Source organism: Panthera uncia, chromosome C2 (assembly GCF_023721935.1).
Source record: "Panthera uncia isolate 11264 chromosome C2, Puncia_PCG_1.0, whole genome shotgun sequence".
NCBI classification, from domain to species: domain Eukaryota; kingdom Metazoa; phylum Chordata; class Mammalia; order Carnivora; family Felidae; genus Panthera; species Panthera uncia.
The window spans coordinates 84,154,781-84,171,404 of NC_064810.1; the positions used below are offsets into that span (position 1 = coordinate 84,154,781).

The window sequence follows — 16,624 nt, forward strand, 5'->3', positions numbered from 1 at the left end:
ACAAGTGTCACCTAAGGAATACAAACATTTACACAATATAAAGGAATTACTAATATGGGCAAATATTTAGTCACCACTATTAAAGCAAATCACAGGATTAACTTTGCTGAATTTATGAAGTAGTACACTTCCAGCTTCTTAATGGCTAAGGAAAATAAGTGTAAAGCCTAAATACACTCACCCAATCAGTTTCAGTGCCTTGCCTTATTTTGATTCTACAAATTAGTTCCTAACAGCTATTTAAACAGATTGGCTTAAGAGAGCATGAAAAAAGGGAATATAACAAGCTTAGGAAGTACGGAAGTCTTGACCCTGTCCTCTGGAATTAACAAGCAGATAAAAGAGGGTGAAAAGTGAATTAATAGGGGGGGGGGGGGGGGGGGTGGAATCTAAAACATTTTAAGCACATACTATATTTCTGGGAGTATATTATTTATTCTACATCTGTATCTTAATATTCATTAAAAAGTAACTTTAATACTCCAATTAAAAAAAATAGTCCACTTTTACAGTTGAGAAGGCAATTCGCCCAAAGTCATACAATTAGCAAATCAGTCAGCCAATTTCATATCCGGTCACCTAACTCCAAATAACAACTACATGTTACTTGCCAGAATCTACACTAAGGAAAATGGACAAATAAAACAAAGTCCCTATTCTAAAGGCAATCACAATCTCAGAAAAGATACTAAACATTTCTGCAATAATCTTATTATGTAATATTAGTGATATCAATAAAAAACACAAGAATATTAAAGTAGAATATGGACTATGCCACCACCCCAGATATGGAAACTTTGGGAATTCCTAAGAATATTATTAAAGTAAATGTTAAAAACAAATAGAATTTACCAAGTAGGTAAAGAAGAGAAAGTCATTCCAGACAGATGATCTGGAAGGAATTAAGAGAAATACAATGCCTTGACCCTGAAGATGAGATGCTATCACCAGTTAGCTACCTCCAAAGGACAGGCAGAAACACAACCTTAAAGGCACATATACTACAACATATTTTAATGACTACTATAAAGCCACAATAAAAAATCTGAAGAGTAAATGATTATCACTAAATATACAGATTTCTAAGAGTTTTTCAGTGAAATTTCTTAATTTTTTAAAAATACTAGTAACTGATCACTTATATTTAATAGATGGCACTGAGACTACCAACTAGCACATGGGAAAAATAAAGCAGGATCCCTGTTCCTAATACACACACACACACACACACACACACACACACAAATCCACTGGAGTGAAAATTTACATACTTAAAAAACCCCCGCAAATGAAATACAAATGAATTTCTGAATTATCCACATGTAGGAAAGACCTTGCCAAGCATGGCAAAATCAAATGTCTTAAGTCATAAAACAAAAGTCTTAAAAAATCCCAACAGCATAAAAAATTTACGGGGGGGTGGGGGGGCATATCAATGAGAAAGAAAGAATATTTACTACAAATATGAAAAGACAAAAGACTAGCTTCCTTAAAACACAAAAGCTCTAGGGGTGCCTGGGTGTCTCAGTAGACTCTTGGGCTCCACGCTGAGCTTGGAGACATTTATAAAACAAACAAACAAACAAACTGGTGGCAAGTATGTGGAAAATAGACATAATTCCTACACTGGTAGAAGGAATGTGTGGTGTGTGGGAAACTAAGAAGATCTAAAAATTTAAATATCTTTTACCCTTTGATCTAAGAAATCCACTTCCAGGAATTTACTCTCCAGTTGTAAAGGATGTTTGCTGCAGCACTGTTTTTAGTAGCAAAACAAAGACATAAAAAAGGCAACCAACAACCATCTAAAATCTATTAGACGCAATGGAGAGAGGAGAGATATGGACAGAACACAGACACTCATTTGTTTTTCACACTATACCCTTCCGTGCTAGTCTAACTTGTATATAAATATTATTTATTTTTCAGTGAAAAACTCAAATCCACCAACATGGGGCTTCAACTCAGGACCCTGAGATCAAGAGTCACATGCTCTACTGACTGAGCCAGCCAGGCACCCCTCAAACCCAATGTTAAAAATTGATATAAAATATTTATCAAGCACTTAACCCTATACAATTCATTGGGCTAGAGTAGAGAATATGAGAATTCAGATTTCATTTCTTGATTCAGAGTCCATAATGTGGCTTGGTGAGGTTAAGATAATAAACAGAAGATTGAGAGAAAAACCATTAAATACTCAATTACACAGATAATAATTGCTATGATAGAGATAGAAAAAGACCCTCTCAGGCTAAAGGTGGGTCACCAAGGACTTCAGAGTAAACAAGCTATAAACAGAGTTGGCCACAGGATTTAGCTTATGAAATGGTAGCCCCAAATAAGTGAATGCAAACCTTCAGATTTGACTTAAAATGCAATGTTTTGAAAATTTTTAAATTTTACACATTATTATAGGTTTCTAGCTTCTCTTAATACCAAAGATATAGCAACACATAACACATACATTCGCACATGGCAACCAGATAAAAGCTAAGCAGCATCTGTTTCTTTTATAGAAATGGACCGTGTACTCCCCTATCCCTGGTCTTGTATAACCCAACCTGCTTCATCATTTAATAATCTGCTTGGTTTCTGTAAGCATATAAGTTTCTTAACGCTGGCACAGAAATAGGGGTGACACTGACCAAAACTACAAACAGTATATAGTACGGTGAAGTTCTTATTTATGAAGAAAGACCTAAAAGAGTCAGCCTGCAACAAGATTTTTCTTTCTTTTTTTTTTTTTTAAGTAGGCTCCACACCCAACATGCGGCTTGGACTCTTGACCCTGAGATTAAGAGTTGCTTGATGTATATCGACTGAGCTAGTCAGGTGCCCCACAAGAAAATGTTAAATACTAGAAAGCAACTAGAGGTAAGTCAAGCTAAGAGAAGAACAGATAAGTAAGTAGATAAAACTAAGAAATTTACACTGGATTCCTATAATGGCCCTAACCAATACACATCTTGATAGTCAAACCAATTTTTAGGCAGTGGTTGTATGCCAAATGGATTATTTTATACATTAAATATAAAGGGGAAAAGGACAAATTCCAATACTATGACACCTTGATTTTAATCCCCCTCTCAAAGGCAATGGGAGGTAGGGTTGCTTAAAAAGTAAAATTTACTTGAAATTTAAAGCAACTTTGGAAGCAGTGTAGGCATGAAACCAATTTGAGCCACCAACTACTCATTTCTCTAAGTCATGTGTTTTTCCTTTTTTTTTTTTTTTTTTTGCCTCTACATTCTAATTAAAGGGAATAAAGGAAATGGCTCTTCAATAGGCATCTTTACAACATCCAACATGAGGACTCCTTTGACTACAGTTGTTTTTGTTTTTTTAAAGAGGTGGTTTTTCCCAACAGGCTAACAAACTCTTCAAGCAATAATCTATTCTGCAAAACTAAAGCTGCTTTCTAGGAGATAATTTGGAAGAAAATGCTTACCTTATATTCACAAGCATACAAAGTTTAAGACACTGGAGCCACCCAGTTAAGAGATCCTTAAAGGGATGGATGTGTAAGGAAGTGCAGTATAGACAAAACATTAACATGTGAGAAGGGACTGAACAAGGAATTTCAGAAAGTTGTTGTCAGAATAGCAACACAGGGGCACCTGGGTGGCTCAATTGATTGAGCATCTGACTTCAGCTCAGGTCATGATCTCAGGGTTCGTGGATTTGAGCCCCATGTCAGGCTCTTTGCTAACAGCTCAGAGCCTGAAGCTTGCTTCAGAGTCTGTTTCTCCCTCTCTCTCTCTGCCCCTCCCCCACTCATACTCTGTCTCAAAAATAAACATTAAAAAATAAAAAAAAATTTTTTTTGAAAAGAATAGCAACATAAAACCTTAAAGATTTCAATTAAGAAATAATCAGGGCTTTCAGATTCCAAAAAGGGTCAAGTACACAGTTATTTACTAAGAATTCCTTTAAAACAAACTTTTGTCAGAGTATCAAATTTTACAGCTCTATCCTCTTGTTAAGTACAAAAAATAACTGTTGAAATTATCAAATTGAAGTCTTTTTATCAAAAATGGGGTTTTTTACTGAAGTACTAAGAAACCAAATGAGATCCCAAAGCCCACGTTGAAAGATGACTTATTTTCTAAGTATGTAAAGCAATACGGTAAGGGACAAAAATTTTTTAAAAGAAAAAAACCCACTGTTATCAGAGTGGAAGTACTTCACTACATACAACTCACCAAAATGATTTCCAAAATATAAAATAACATTGTAAGTCAGCCAAGAACAGAACATGGTGAAAGAAAGAAGAAAGGAAAGAAGGGGGGGGAGGGAGGGAGGGAGGGAGAGAGAAAGAAAAGAAAGAAAAGAGAAGAAAAGAAAGAAAGAAAGAAGAAAGAAAGAAAGAAAAAGAAAAACAGGCAAAGCTCAAACCAAATTACATTTTGAATACTTACATCTTCTCTAGGTAGTTTATTTTCATTGTCTCCTTCAATTCTCACCCGAACCACACCAGATTTGTCCACTATTTCCTGAATAACTTTGCCATTTTTTCCAATTACTTTTCCTTTAATAAGAGAAAAAAGATAGCAATAAGTTAAAAATCAGTACTGCTATCCTTCCAACACTATCTCCCAAATAATTTGACTTGCTATCAAATTTTTAAAAACCAAGCATAGTTCCATCTTCTTAATCTCAATATATTCATCCTGAAAACTACTGGGAAATTTTTATCCTTGGTCTGAAACTTCCCTTCTCTTTAGAATTCTTAAGGCTATAGTTAGCTAGGATTGACAATACTGCTCACATGTTAAGATATTTTCAAAGACTAAACATGTTCTATGTCATTTTTCAGTATTTTTAAAATATCAATGCAACCCATTCCAAAAGCTTAGATATACAAATAAAGGCAAAACAAACACTTTTATTTTGGCATTAATCATAACAATTTGTTTATTATATATTATTTTTAAGTTAACAAATTCAATCTTGCTTTCATATTCAAGTTGCTACTCATCCAAAACACGCCTATAATTTGAACATACTTTTAAAATGAATATTCTCTTCAATGAAATGTCTGTAACATTTTTCACCAAGTTTTTAAGTATTTCACAGCTATACAAATACACATAGCATGTACATGGTATGCTATCTTCCTAGGTATGAAATACTGTATACAGACACAAATTCCAAATTATTTACCTTCTCCACACTTAACATGTAATGTGTCAAACAGCAGTTATTGAGTATCCAATAACGAAAACAGAAACTAAAAGGGGGGAAGGAAGATTCTCTTCCCCTTAGGAAATTGCTAGTTACAAAGACAGCAAAGTCAAAATACCAAAGCAATACTGGACAGTGTTACCTGGTAACAGAAGTAAATATTCAGGTAACCTTCCCTGTATGAAACAGATGTGTACACTCCTTATAAAAGTTACTAAGTCCAAATCACCCCAGTTTTTTTTTTTTTTTTTTAACTAAATCAAGCAATCTATTTCTACAATAAATTCATTTTGGTTGAAAAGAGTTAAAATAGAAAATTTTCCTATTGCATGCTTGAGAACAGTTTCCATTAAAGAATAAATGGGAACAACAGCAAGTGGGTCAATACAGCAAAGACACCATTACAGGATTTTTCTATCCCTATTCTCAACCCTCCTTCCCCATTAATAACCCTAAATTTAAAAGCAGCAGCAACTGAACAGGTAAAAAAGAAAAAAATACAGTAGGACAAGGGATTCACATGATGTAGATCTTCTCTGAGCAGCCCTAGCAGCAGTATATAAAAGCAACCTTCATTGTTAACACAGTGAAGCTCAAGCAGCAACTCCATCCTTGACCCTGCTAAAAATAAGCAAATGTCTTTTCGAAAAAACAAAAATCAGATTGATATATCATAATCCCTCCCCCAGAATCATTCATTGCCCCTTCCTTCTATGAACTATACCACTGGTGAGTGTACATCCATCACCCTTCTGGGGTCTGTGGCAGGGACCTACCTGCAAGTTTTATTTAGTCCCACCAGAGACCGTCAATATTTTAACTGATCATTTCCATAGTTTAAATTCCAAAGCATATTGACAAACTGAAGCAGACCTGTAGTATAAATTGAGCACTGAGCATAAATGCTGAAGGGACAGAGTAAAGAAGTGATTAAGGAAGGCTTCCAGGAGGCGAAAGGTTTCAATTCACTTTAAATCAATGACCACATAGTATTTTTCTTTTTGACTTAGGAGGGGTGGGAATGATCAGGGTCTAGAATTCTTGGAACCTGAATGTATAAGGAAATTCTCTTGAACTTACCCACCAAGAAGTCCTCATTCCCTTCTACTCCTCAGTCCACTTTTTCTTTTTCACTTTGACTAAGAATTTACTATTTTTCAAAAGACTGCTTCACCCATAAAACATTTTGAAGCAAAACGTAGCATTATTATACACAACAACCAAGAAATCTTTACACTATCTGAGTATTTCACTAATGTAACAGTTCACTAATGTAACAGTTGCTGCTAATATATATTTTCTGAAGAGTCCCAAATAATCCAAATCACCAAAGCCAACCAAGACAGAGTAAAAAGAGACATGACACATACTCATATCATTGCACAGATAAATGAATAAACAAAAGAACCAGAGAACTACAAATATATCCAATTTTGTTATTTCTGAAATATCAGGAATTTTTACTCAAAATTAACACTACCACAAATTCTAGAAGACCAAGGCTATCTTCTACATACTTGTTGAGTTGGAAAAAACCCTGATTCCCATGCACACACTCATAGCCAAATCATTTTTACAAGTGAAGAAACCAAAGTTAAATTATGTTCTGTGAAGCAGCAACCACAATGTTAGTGCTGATGGATGTCAATAATTGTGATTTAAACAAAACAGGGAATCATTTTCAAAAGCAGCTTTTTGAAGGTGATTTCATTTGACAATAAACATCTGATTATATTTTGTGTATTGTTTATTAGAGTTATACAAAACCCTTCAAGCTTAGACTCAATTTTGACATCTAAACTCGTCTTTTCAGTTCAATCTACAGTGAATAAAAACAAATAAAATGGAATTAACTTAATCAGCAGTGTGTCATACCTATCCAAATGCTTAGGCAGAGCTAGAAACAAACAGATAGTTGAAAACAAAGAAAACTGCCCAACTTATTGTGCTGTATGTAGACGTTTGTCCCAGGGTATATTAACTTGTTACTGGTCAAAACAAACATCTTTTTAAATATTTTCTCCAGCTATTTTTTTTTTTTAACAGTATTTGAAAAATAGAACACCTATAGCAAGAAATCATTTCCTAAAGGCATAACAAGCCTAATTAAATATAAATGAAGCCCAAGGGGCTCTGTTTCAGTAACGTCAAAAAACCACAACAGTGGACAAAAACTCAAGCCCCTCCTCTAAACATCTCTGCTTTCTGTGAATGCTTATTTTTGTATTAAACGTTTAGGATAATCACTATTTAATACAGGACAAAAATTTCCCCATTTGTCCTAAATAGCATTTAAAAAGGACAGTTGGCACAGATGTAGAGGATTTAATACCAAAGCTATTAAACAACTCATCCCAAACTATAAAGCTCTTTTACAGCTTCAAACTCAAAATTTGGGGGCGAGGGAGGAATCTCAAAGTTTTGTCACTATCTTAATAAGCCATGGGTACAATAATTTTCATTAATGGTGTCAGAAACTTAGTAGTGAAAACTCCCCTCCTATCACAATCACCATCCTTTTCTCCTGCCCATGACTTCTTACCTTATTCTATGCCTTTGCAACAACCAATTATTATTTATTCAGGGCCTACTGTGTAGAAGTTTATTACCCTATTGTTAGTCCACTCTTACTTTTTCTTCTGCACTAAACAAAAGAAATATCACAAACACCTTCTCAAAAATTACGATGACAACTTTGATGGACATATGAAGGATAAAAAGACATTAAGTGAATAAGAAGATAAAGCCCAAGGGATGAAACGGCTTTTAAAAAACTTAATGACAAACTGTTATAAAAATCATGGATCTTATCAGTGAGTCACTCTGTACAGAAGAAAACTCCTTTACTTTTTTAATAGGATAATGAGATACAAGACACACACAATGTTACTAAAAAATGAAAAGTACCCCTATCAAATGTTCCCGTAACTATAAAATATGGTTATCAGAAACATTAAATCTCCATTAAATCACTGTATATAATTACTAACATTTAACTTATTTAATAGTTAGTAGAAGTACCTACCAACAAGATTCCTAGGAACCTGAATAAAATCCTCCACAAATTCCAAGAAACCTCTAGCCTTTTTTACAGCATCAGCACTCTGCAGAACGAGGAAAAAATAAACATAAAAAAGAATCCTAAAGAAAACCCCAACCCAAAATAAAAACAAAGAAATGAGAAGTTCTGAATTATTATGCTCTAGTACAAGATTCTGCTCAGCCCATCAATGTGACATTTTAAGTCAAAAAATTCATGAAGTACTTAAGAAAAAAAAAGAATTATAAAAAGCCTAGGAAAAAGTATACTATTAGAACATCTCTTTAAAAAAAAAAAATCTCTTCTAAGCCCTTTTAAACTCCTAATAAAACAGCAAGAGTTAAACTTACTTATCATGTTAGCCAAATTTTAGCCTTATCCTAAATGTATTTGTTCTACACTCGCATGTTATTTCTTCAGGTGAATGCTAAAAACAAATTGTTCATGGGGCAGCACCTGGGTGGCTCAGTGGGTTAAGCATCCAACTCCTGATTTCAGCTCAGGTCATCATCTCATACTTCGTGAGATCGAGCCCATTACTAGGCTCTGCACTGATAGCACAGAGACTGCCAGGGATTCTCTCAACCTCTCTCTCTGCTCCCCCACCCGTCTCACACTCATGCACTCTCATAATAAATGAAGTTTAAAATAACCAAATTGTTCACACTGTCTATACTGTCTGTGCAGTTTTTTTATTCTCAACATAAGAAATTATTTAAAAAGATATTTTTGTGCAGACATATTTTTTAAAAAGCACCTACTGATTATGATCGTTAAAATTCCTGGGGCACCTGGGTGGCTCAGTCAGTTAAGCATCTGACTTGGGCTCAGGTCATGATCTTGCAGTTTGTGGGTTCAAGCACTGCATCGGGCTCTGTGCGGACAGCTCAGAGCCTGGAGCCTGCTTCAGATTCTGTCTCTCCCTCTCTCTCTGCCCCTCCCTCGTTTGCACTCTCTCCCAAAAATAAACGCTAAAAAAATTTAAAAAATAAAAAAAAAAAGAAAAAGAAAAAGAAAAAGGCTCCTCTACTACATGCTATTTATAAATACCAGCGCCTGACATGTAGGAAGCCCTCAAAACAAAGTGCATTATTTATAATGCACATAAATCGGGAGTTAAAATCAGAAGCAGTTGGGTTAAGAAACTTCAGAAAACAGTACATATTAAATACTCAGTAAATCTCTCGTTGCCCCATATAATACAATATCCTCTTTAACCCACCTCCATGCATGTAATGATTACTTGGGCTGACTGATTTTTAAGTATTTTATCACCGGGAAACTGAAATTCCAGAGAAAATACAATCAAACAATAGTTATGCTCTAAGTTACCCAAGGTGGGGTCAGACAATAGCTTACCTCTCCATAGATTCTGAATGTGCCAGTATCTTCATCTAGCTCAATAGCTGTAACTCCAGGAACCTTCCTAGCTTGCTGTATGTTACTACCATGTGTTCCTATTGCCAGGCCCATTAGATCTTCTCTCACAACAAATTCCTCATGAAAAGCTGCCGCAAGTTGTTTTGTGCACTAGTAAAAGAGGTATGTCAGAACTTATTACAAAAGATTAAAAATAAAGTTTTTTACACATCGGTTTGCAGCATTACTCATAACAGTCAAGAAGTAGAAGTAAACCAAATGTCAACTGAATGAACAGATAAACAAAATGATATACGCATACAAAATGATTCAGTCTTCAAATGGAAATTCTAGGAGGGCCTGGGTGGTTCAGTCGGTTAAGCGTCCCAACTTCGGCTAAGGTCATGATCTCACAATTTGTGAGTTCAAGCCCCACATCAGGCTCTGTGCTGACAGCTCAGAGCCTGGAGCCTGCTTCAGATTCTCTGTCTCCCTCTCTCTGCCCCTCCCCTGCTCGTGCTTTCTCTCTCTCAGTCTCTCAAAGAAAAAAAAAGAAAAAAAAAAAAGAAGGAAATTCTAACACACGCTACAATGTGGACTGAGAACATTGTGCTAAATGACATGAGCCAGTTAACAAAAAAACTAATACTGTATGATTCCAGTTACATGGTTTCTAGAGTAGTTAAATTTATAGCAACAAAAAGTAGAATGGTGGTTGCCTGAGGTTGGGAGGAAGGGGATACGGAAGTTGTTTAACAGGTATAGTTTCAGTTCTGCAAAATGAAAAGTTCTGGAAACTGGTTGATTAACAATGTGAACATACTTCACACTCCTGAACTGCACACTTAAAAATGGTTAAAATGAGGGGTGCCTGGGTGGCTCAGTCAGTTGGTTGAGCATCCAACTCTTGATTTCAGCTCAGGTCATGATCTCATGGTTTGTGGGTTCAAGCTCCTAGGGATTCTCTCTCTCCCTCTGTTGCTGCCCCTCCTCCACTCAGGCTCTCTCTCAAAATAAATAAACTAAAAAAAAAATAAAAATGGCTAAGATGGTAAATTTTATGTTGGATCTTACCATAATTAAAAAAAAGAACTAAGAAAAAATAAAGGATACTCATTTGGCATCATGTAATAGGGGGAAAAAGAGTTTGATCAGCCTATTTAGTCATGATCACAGAAAATAGTAATTCTAAAACAATGTTCTGGAATTACTGATACAACGAGTTCCCCAATTCAGAGGATTCATTTTTCACAACACAGTCACATATCCCTTATTTGGAACTTTTAAATTAATAAGGGTATGCACAAATTCGTCCTAAACAAACGTCAATTTCTAAAAGATTTGAATGTATGTTGGGTTCTCCTAACAGTGGGCCAGTGAAGAGCAGGAGAAAAGAGAGGAGTACCTTAGGATGGGATAGAAAAGCCAACAACAGGCTCTTTTTAAAAACTACATGCTATGTGTCCTCCTCTCCTCTTACATAAGAGTTATTAAACTGAACTACTTACTAATGGAAGTGTGTTATGACTGACAGCTGACAGGGCACTAAAAAACGGTAAGGACAGAATAAAGAAAAACTAGCAATATAGTTTTCTACTAGACATCCCTAATGTGTTTCTAAGTTCTTTTAGCACCTGTTACCTCAGTCGTAACAAAAAACTCAACAGGCATTTAGCAAACAGAAGGCTATATTTGGGGAAAGTAACAAAAAACAATTGTTCTATAGACACAATGACTCCTAGTATTAGCCACAGAACAGGTCCCAAGTTGCCTTACCTAACAGTCAAGTAGTTTGAGCCAGGGAACTCAATATACTTATGAATAATATACTTATGAAACTAAGTGGGACACACAAAAAATCTTTTAAGTACACCCACTTACTTCTAAATGCTTAGTGGCCTCTTCATTTCTGGACATAAGCATCAACTTCGTACGAATACTTCGCAAATGCATGTCACTTAAAATGTTTACTCTCTTCACAGTTGCTTCACTGGCAGACTATTAACAAACAAATTAATCACTCAAAAAATCTTATTTTTCAAGATAATACAAAGGGCTTCCACATAGAGCCTTCCTTGATTCTCAACTACTACACTTCTCTCCTCACCCACCATACCCTCTTCCACGAGTAATCTTACTCTTTTCTGAATTCCCATATTATTTAGTTCTGCTACTCAAATTATGATTGGTGGAGACAGAAGGATCCAGGATCCCACATGTTAATAATTTCATGTTGTTAAGAATGTCGTATTTTTTCCTCCTAATTCCACAAAAGAATTTAACATTTTATAGCTGTAAAAATTTTTCTCCCACATGGATTAATAAATTCACTATTGTACCAAGTTAGCTTTTATCTTTTGAAATACTTAATTATAAAATCCGGAAAATATCCATTGACTACCTTAAAATATGGAATTATCTTACCAGTATCATTAGCTGTGTGGTTTCTGGATGGTAAAAAATTCTGCATGCTCCTACTGCTTTCTTAAAATCTTTATGTGCATTTTCATTAGCACACCTAGAGAGGAATTCATATTTAAGACTTAAATAACAGATTAAATTCAGAAGGCAATCATAACACAAACTAAGTTTTTCATTTCAACACTACCCATTAAAACTTTTGTTTATTAAAAAGATTTTCTATCAAGTTTCTGATTGGGTATTTGGGAAAAAAAGATTTTAGTAGCACTAAAAAATCCTCTTAATTCACAAAGCAATTCAGTAGTAAACAAAACTACTCACGCCTCTCTCAAATCCTCAGGAACATCCACTGTGCATTTAAAGAAGGTATTTTTTTTGACAGTTTTATTTTGATTGACAGGCCGAAGTCGTTCAAATGTGACTATTTCATTGTAAGTGGCATCACAAGCAGCATATTCAATGACATAAAACTAAAAGACATCAAAATACTTTTAAAATCCCATCTGAACAAAAATAATGAGCTTTAAATGAAATTCTAATTGCCTTGCTCAGCTTAACCAGTAGAACCTCCCCCTTGTGGCACAAATACTAAGTACAGCTTAGTTACGTCAATCTGATTTGCCTTAAAACTAGATTATATGTTCTTACAAGCATGAACCTTGGTGTCCTCACATGTTTGAAGTGCACCCCTGGAGAGCAGCTTTGATGTTTGCAAGTTCAGAAAACAAATAAAAATTAATGGTCTGATGAACTTTTTAAATGTATGATGAACTATTTATAAAGTAGGCATTTAGAAACAAAACTAAGAGTTGAAGTAGCATTTACAGAAACCAAGAGTTGAGGTTATTTCCCTAGAAACTAGTCACAATGCAAGCGTTAACATTACTTACCTCTCCTTTCATCATTCGAACTTTAGCCAACCACCATCCACATGGTTCTTGGTCATTTGCTCTTGAATACACCTAAGAAGAGGGGGGAAAAAAGGTCCTTATCTTTTTTGAATGAAGAATCCTTCATTCTGAAAGATTTCAACACTATAAACAATAACTTATTTTAAATGCGAAATCCCGTGAAACTCCAGAATCAAAAATGTCACTGTACTGAAACTAGTGTGCTACAAATAATATAATAAAAGAGTCATGTACAGTTAAATTTTACTACTGAAAAACAAAAATGAACCCTTTTTTGGGCCATTTGGCTCCTTGGAAATCTAATTCCAAATTTGTGAGTTTCCTAAACATAAGTAAGTATTTTAAAGAATTGTTCTTACAAGACAGTTTAACACAGTGTGAAAGAGAGTTCTTTCAGTTTCTGTCAATACTGTTCATCTGTAAGCACTGTGTTGTGGTGATGCAAGTATCAGACACAAGGATAAGCTAGAACTTATTAAAGATGTATTTGAAATCTGATAACTATTTTTAAAATGTTGAAATCAGGGGCGCCTGGGTGTCTCAGTCGGTTGGGCGTCTGACTTCAGCTCAGGTCATGATCTCACAGTCTGTGAGTTCGAGCCCTGCGTCAGGCTCTGTGCTCACAGCTCAGAGCCTGGAGGCTGCTTTGGAATCTGTGTCTCCCTCTCTCTCTGCCCCTCCCTCACTCACACTCTATCTCAAAAATAAATAAAAACATTTAAAAAAAAATTTTAATGTTGAAATCAAGAGCTGTTTTCAAAAAGAAACCCAATTTTAAAATTCCTTCAAGGATATGATATTTAGATTCCTTGCTGAAGAACCTGAATCAAATGCACAAATGGTTCACCTGAACAGTAAATATTTAAATTCTAAATTTAGAACCTCTAGCAGGGTACATAAGTATCTTACAAGCATCCTTTGCAACAACAACAACAACAACAACAACAAAAAATCACCTTATATGCTCTGTATTTGTAATTATCAAGTAGTTTGTTAACATAACACATTAGAGAAGTTTCCATTAGGGATTAGAGTTATTATGATACAGCATCTTGTTTGATATACCGTTTTCAATACATGGAAATCAGGGGGTGGAGGGGGGAGGCTGGAGGAACAGATGACCAAGAAGTACCCCCACAAAAGTCTTGATTATATGAACTAAGGATGCCTCTGCAGAGAAAACCTACCAATGATAACACCCATATGTGGGTTAAATGCAAACTATTAAACATGCAAATACTGTTGGAAAGCCTGAAGCTTCACTGAGGTGATCTGAGAGTAATCTTGAAGTGGGGGAATACTGGGAATGTAAATAAGTCAAAACCTCATGATCAACTTCACAGTGCACCATGATCAGAAAAAAGGAAGACCTATATACCAATCAGGCTCCAGTGGACTTAACTTTACCTGTACATTTTTTATGAGCAAATCTACTTCGTCGCAACTTTTTTCCTTTCTTATAGGTCTCCAAAAAATAAATTTTACTTTCTTTAGAGTGAAACAAAACTCATTCTATCTTGCAATTATTGTATGTATCCAATGGAACCTCTCTGGGGAAATCTAGTGATCCTGTTTCTTCTGGATCTTGAAACACTTTACTACTTCACCATCATTCATCAATTATTTCCAATTGTGCTTTAAAAAAGTCTAAAGAAAAGAATGATGGTATCACCTGAAAGAACACAACAGTGAAATATAGTGTTACTACTGCATCACCCTGTAGTTTTACTGCATAGTCTTTCAAGAATAAAGTATAAAAAGACTGGAGACACCATTCTTGCAGTCTGCCTTTGGTTTTCACTGAACAGTTAAGAATTCAGAATTTTTAATTTTCCACCCATAACTGTAAAGACAAAATTTACAGAGGAAGAACTTTCATAACTATCAGAGGAATCAGGACTGATGCAGATAGCACCCTAGATTCAAATGATGAATGTGAAATTACAAGCAGAATCTCCCCAATATGAAGCCCTTAGATGACAACAACCTAGATGAATATTCCCAAACAATACACTTCTAAGGAGAAAAAGGAAATTTAGTATTCTCATCCAGTTAATCATTCAAATTGGACTTCATCATACAAAATCCTGAGACAAGACTGGGGACCATTCTGTTTTTCTAAAAGGACATGTGACCATATTCCATATTCTTTCATCTTTTGTTTGCACACCAAAATGTACACCATACAATTCATAAATGGACAAATGCCAAAACAGCTGTGCATGCAAAGATAACTAGAAAGAAACAGATGATGAAGACATGAAAAAATTCAATGGATTAGTCAATGCAATCGGTTAAATATGAAAATGGTATAACTGTAGCACAAAAATGTCTCTGGTCTGTTCAATAATTTTAGAAGCTACTAAAAGTTCCAAAATATTCTTAGAGTATTGGATTCTGATAATTATAATTATATAATTATAATTACAATTCAAGTATAAGATGAATTAGAATGAAATGATAAACCAGAACTTACTAGATGTGTTTTAAATTTGACATTAGTATCTGTAAGATGAATTTATTCTGGGTTTATATGCATGAGCTGATGAGCAATAGGGACCTGTTCTCACTTTAGGTAGATGTATTATCAAAACAAAAAAATACGAAATAAAAAGCTGAATTTACTGGGGTGCGTGGATGGCTCAGTCGGATGAGTGTCTGACTTCAGCTCAGGGCATGATCTCACCGCTCCTGAATTCAAGCCCTGCATCGGGTTCTGTGCTGACTGCTCAGAGCCTGGAGACTCCTTCAGATTCTGTGTCTCTAGTTCTCTCTGCCTCTCCCCCGCGCGCTCTCTCGTGCTCTCTCTCTCAAGTAAATAAACATCAAAAAAAAAGTTGAATTTGCTATCTTTTAAATGCTCATCAAAATCCTTAATGTTGACTTTCAGCATCCTTTTATTAACTTCTGTGAAATTATATGTGAAATGACTTAAAAAAAAAATTGTTTTAATGGCCCACTGGACCCAAATGGAAGTGATGACCATTTTCCCAAAAACGCTGCAGATTACAAGAAAACCCTAAGAACCAGAGGGAAAGTGTCCATGCCAAGTACTATCTCGGAAAGGCAGTTCAGCTAAGCAGACTGGAGTATCTCTTGGTGATCTAGTGAATGGGTGCCTCAAAAGTTTGCTGACAAAAATAGGTCTTTAATCTACCTAATCCCCTTGTTCTAATTCTGTTTTCACCAAAACACAATCTTCTAGGACTCTGGCTTCCTATTTGAGTTTACCTCCAAAAGAGAGAATAAACCATTCTGAACTGCCTTGAGGCTTTATCTCTCATGAACATTAAAATGCTGGATTCCATTCCATACTTAACATCTACCTCTGTAAGCTTCATTAGTAAGTTTACCGCTGAAAGACAAAGCCACTCACTCACATAAAGCCAACTAAATCCAAGTCCCTGAAGCTTGAATCAAACAGTATGAATTTGGCTCCACCTGAGTGCAGCAGTGGGTCAAATCACATTCTTTATAAAATGAAGAGTGTATTCCATACAATAAAAAAATCACTTTATTGACCCAGCATTGTTATTGTGACCTACTATACGATGTCTCAGATGTTGACTACTATATTTATGACTACATCATTGGGAGTAGAAGCACCTCATAGAAATTCCCTTTATTCAGACTTTAAACTTCCAAACTATTCCAAGGGAGCAAATCACACTCTCAAGCGATGGCCCTCATTGGTTTTAATATTCTC

General features: G+C 35.3%; 1 protein-coding gene across 5 annotated transcripts in view; it reads right to left on the reverse strand.

Annotated features, from left to right (window-relative positions):
• Positions 1-16,624, reverse strand: part of FXR1 (FMR1 autosomal homolog 1) — a 60,809-nt gene that overhangs the window by 14,805 nt on the left and 29,380 nt on the right. For all 5 annotated transcript variants that reach the window (XM_049629557.1, XM_049629560.1, XM_049629559.1 and 2 more), the window contains exons 4-10: positions 12,898-12,969; positions 12,329-12,477; positions 12,011-12,104; positions 11,468-11,584; positions 9,587-9,757; positions 8,213-8,291; positions 4,422-4,531 (exon numbers count right to left, since the gene is read on the reverse strand). In XM_049629557.1, the coding sequence (XP_049485514.1) occupies positions 4,422-4,531; positions 8,213-8,291; positions 9,587-9,757; positions 11,468-11,584; positions 12,011-12,104; positions 12,329-12,477; positions 12,898-12,969 (792 nt within the window). The remainder of the gene's footprint in view (positions 1-4,421; positions 4,532-8,212; positions 8,292-9,586; positions 9,758-11,467; positions 11,585-12,010; positions 12,105-12,328; positions 12,478-12,897; positions 12,970-16,624) is intronic.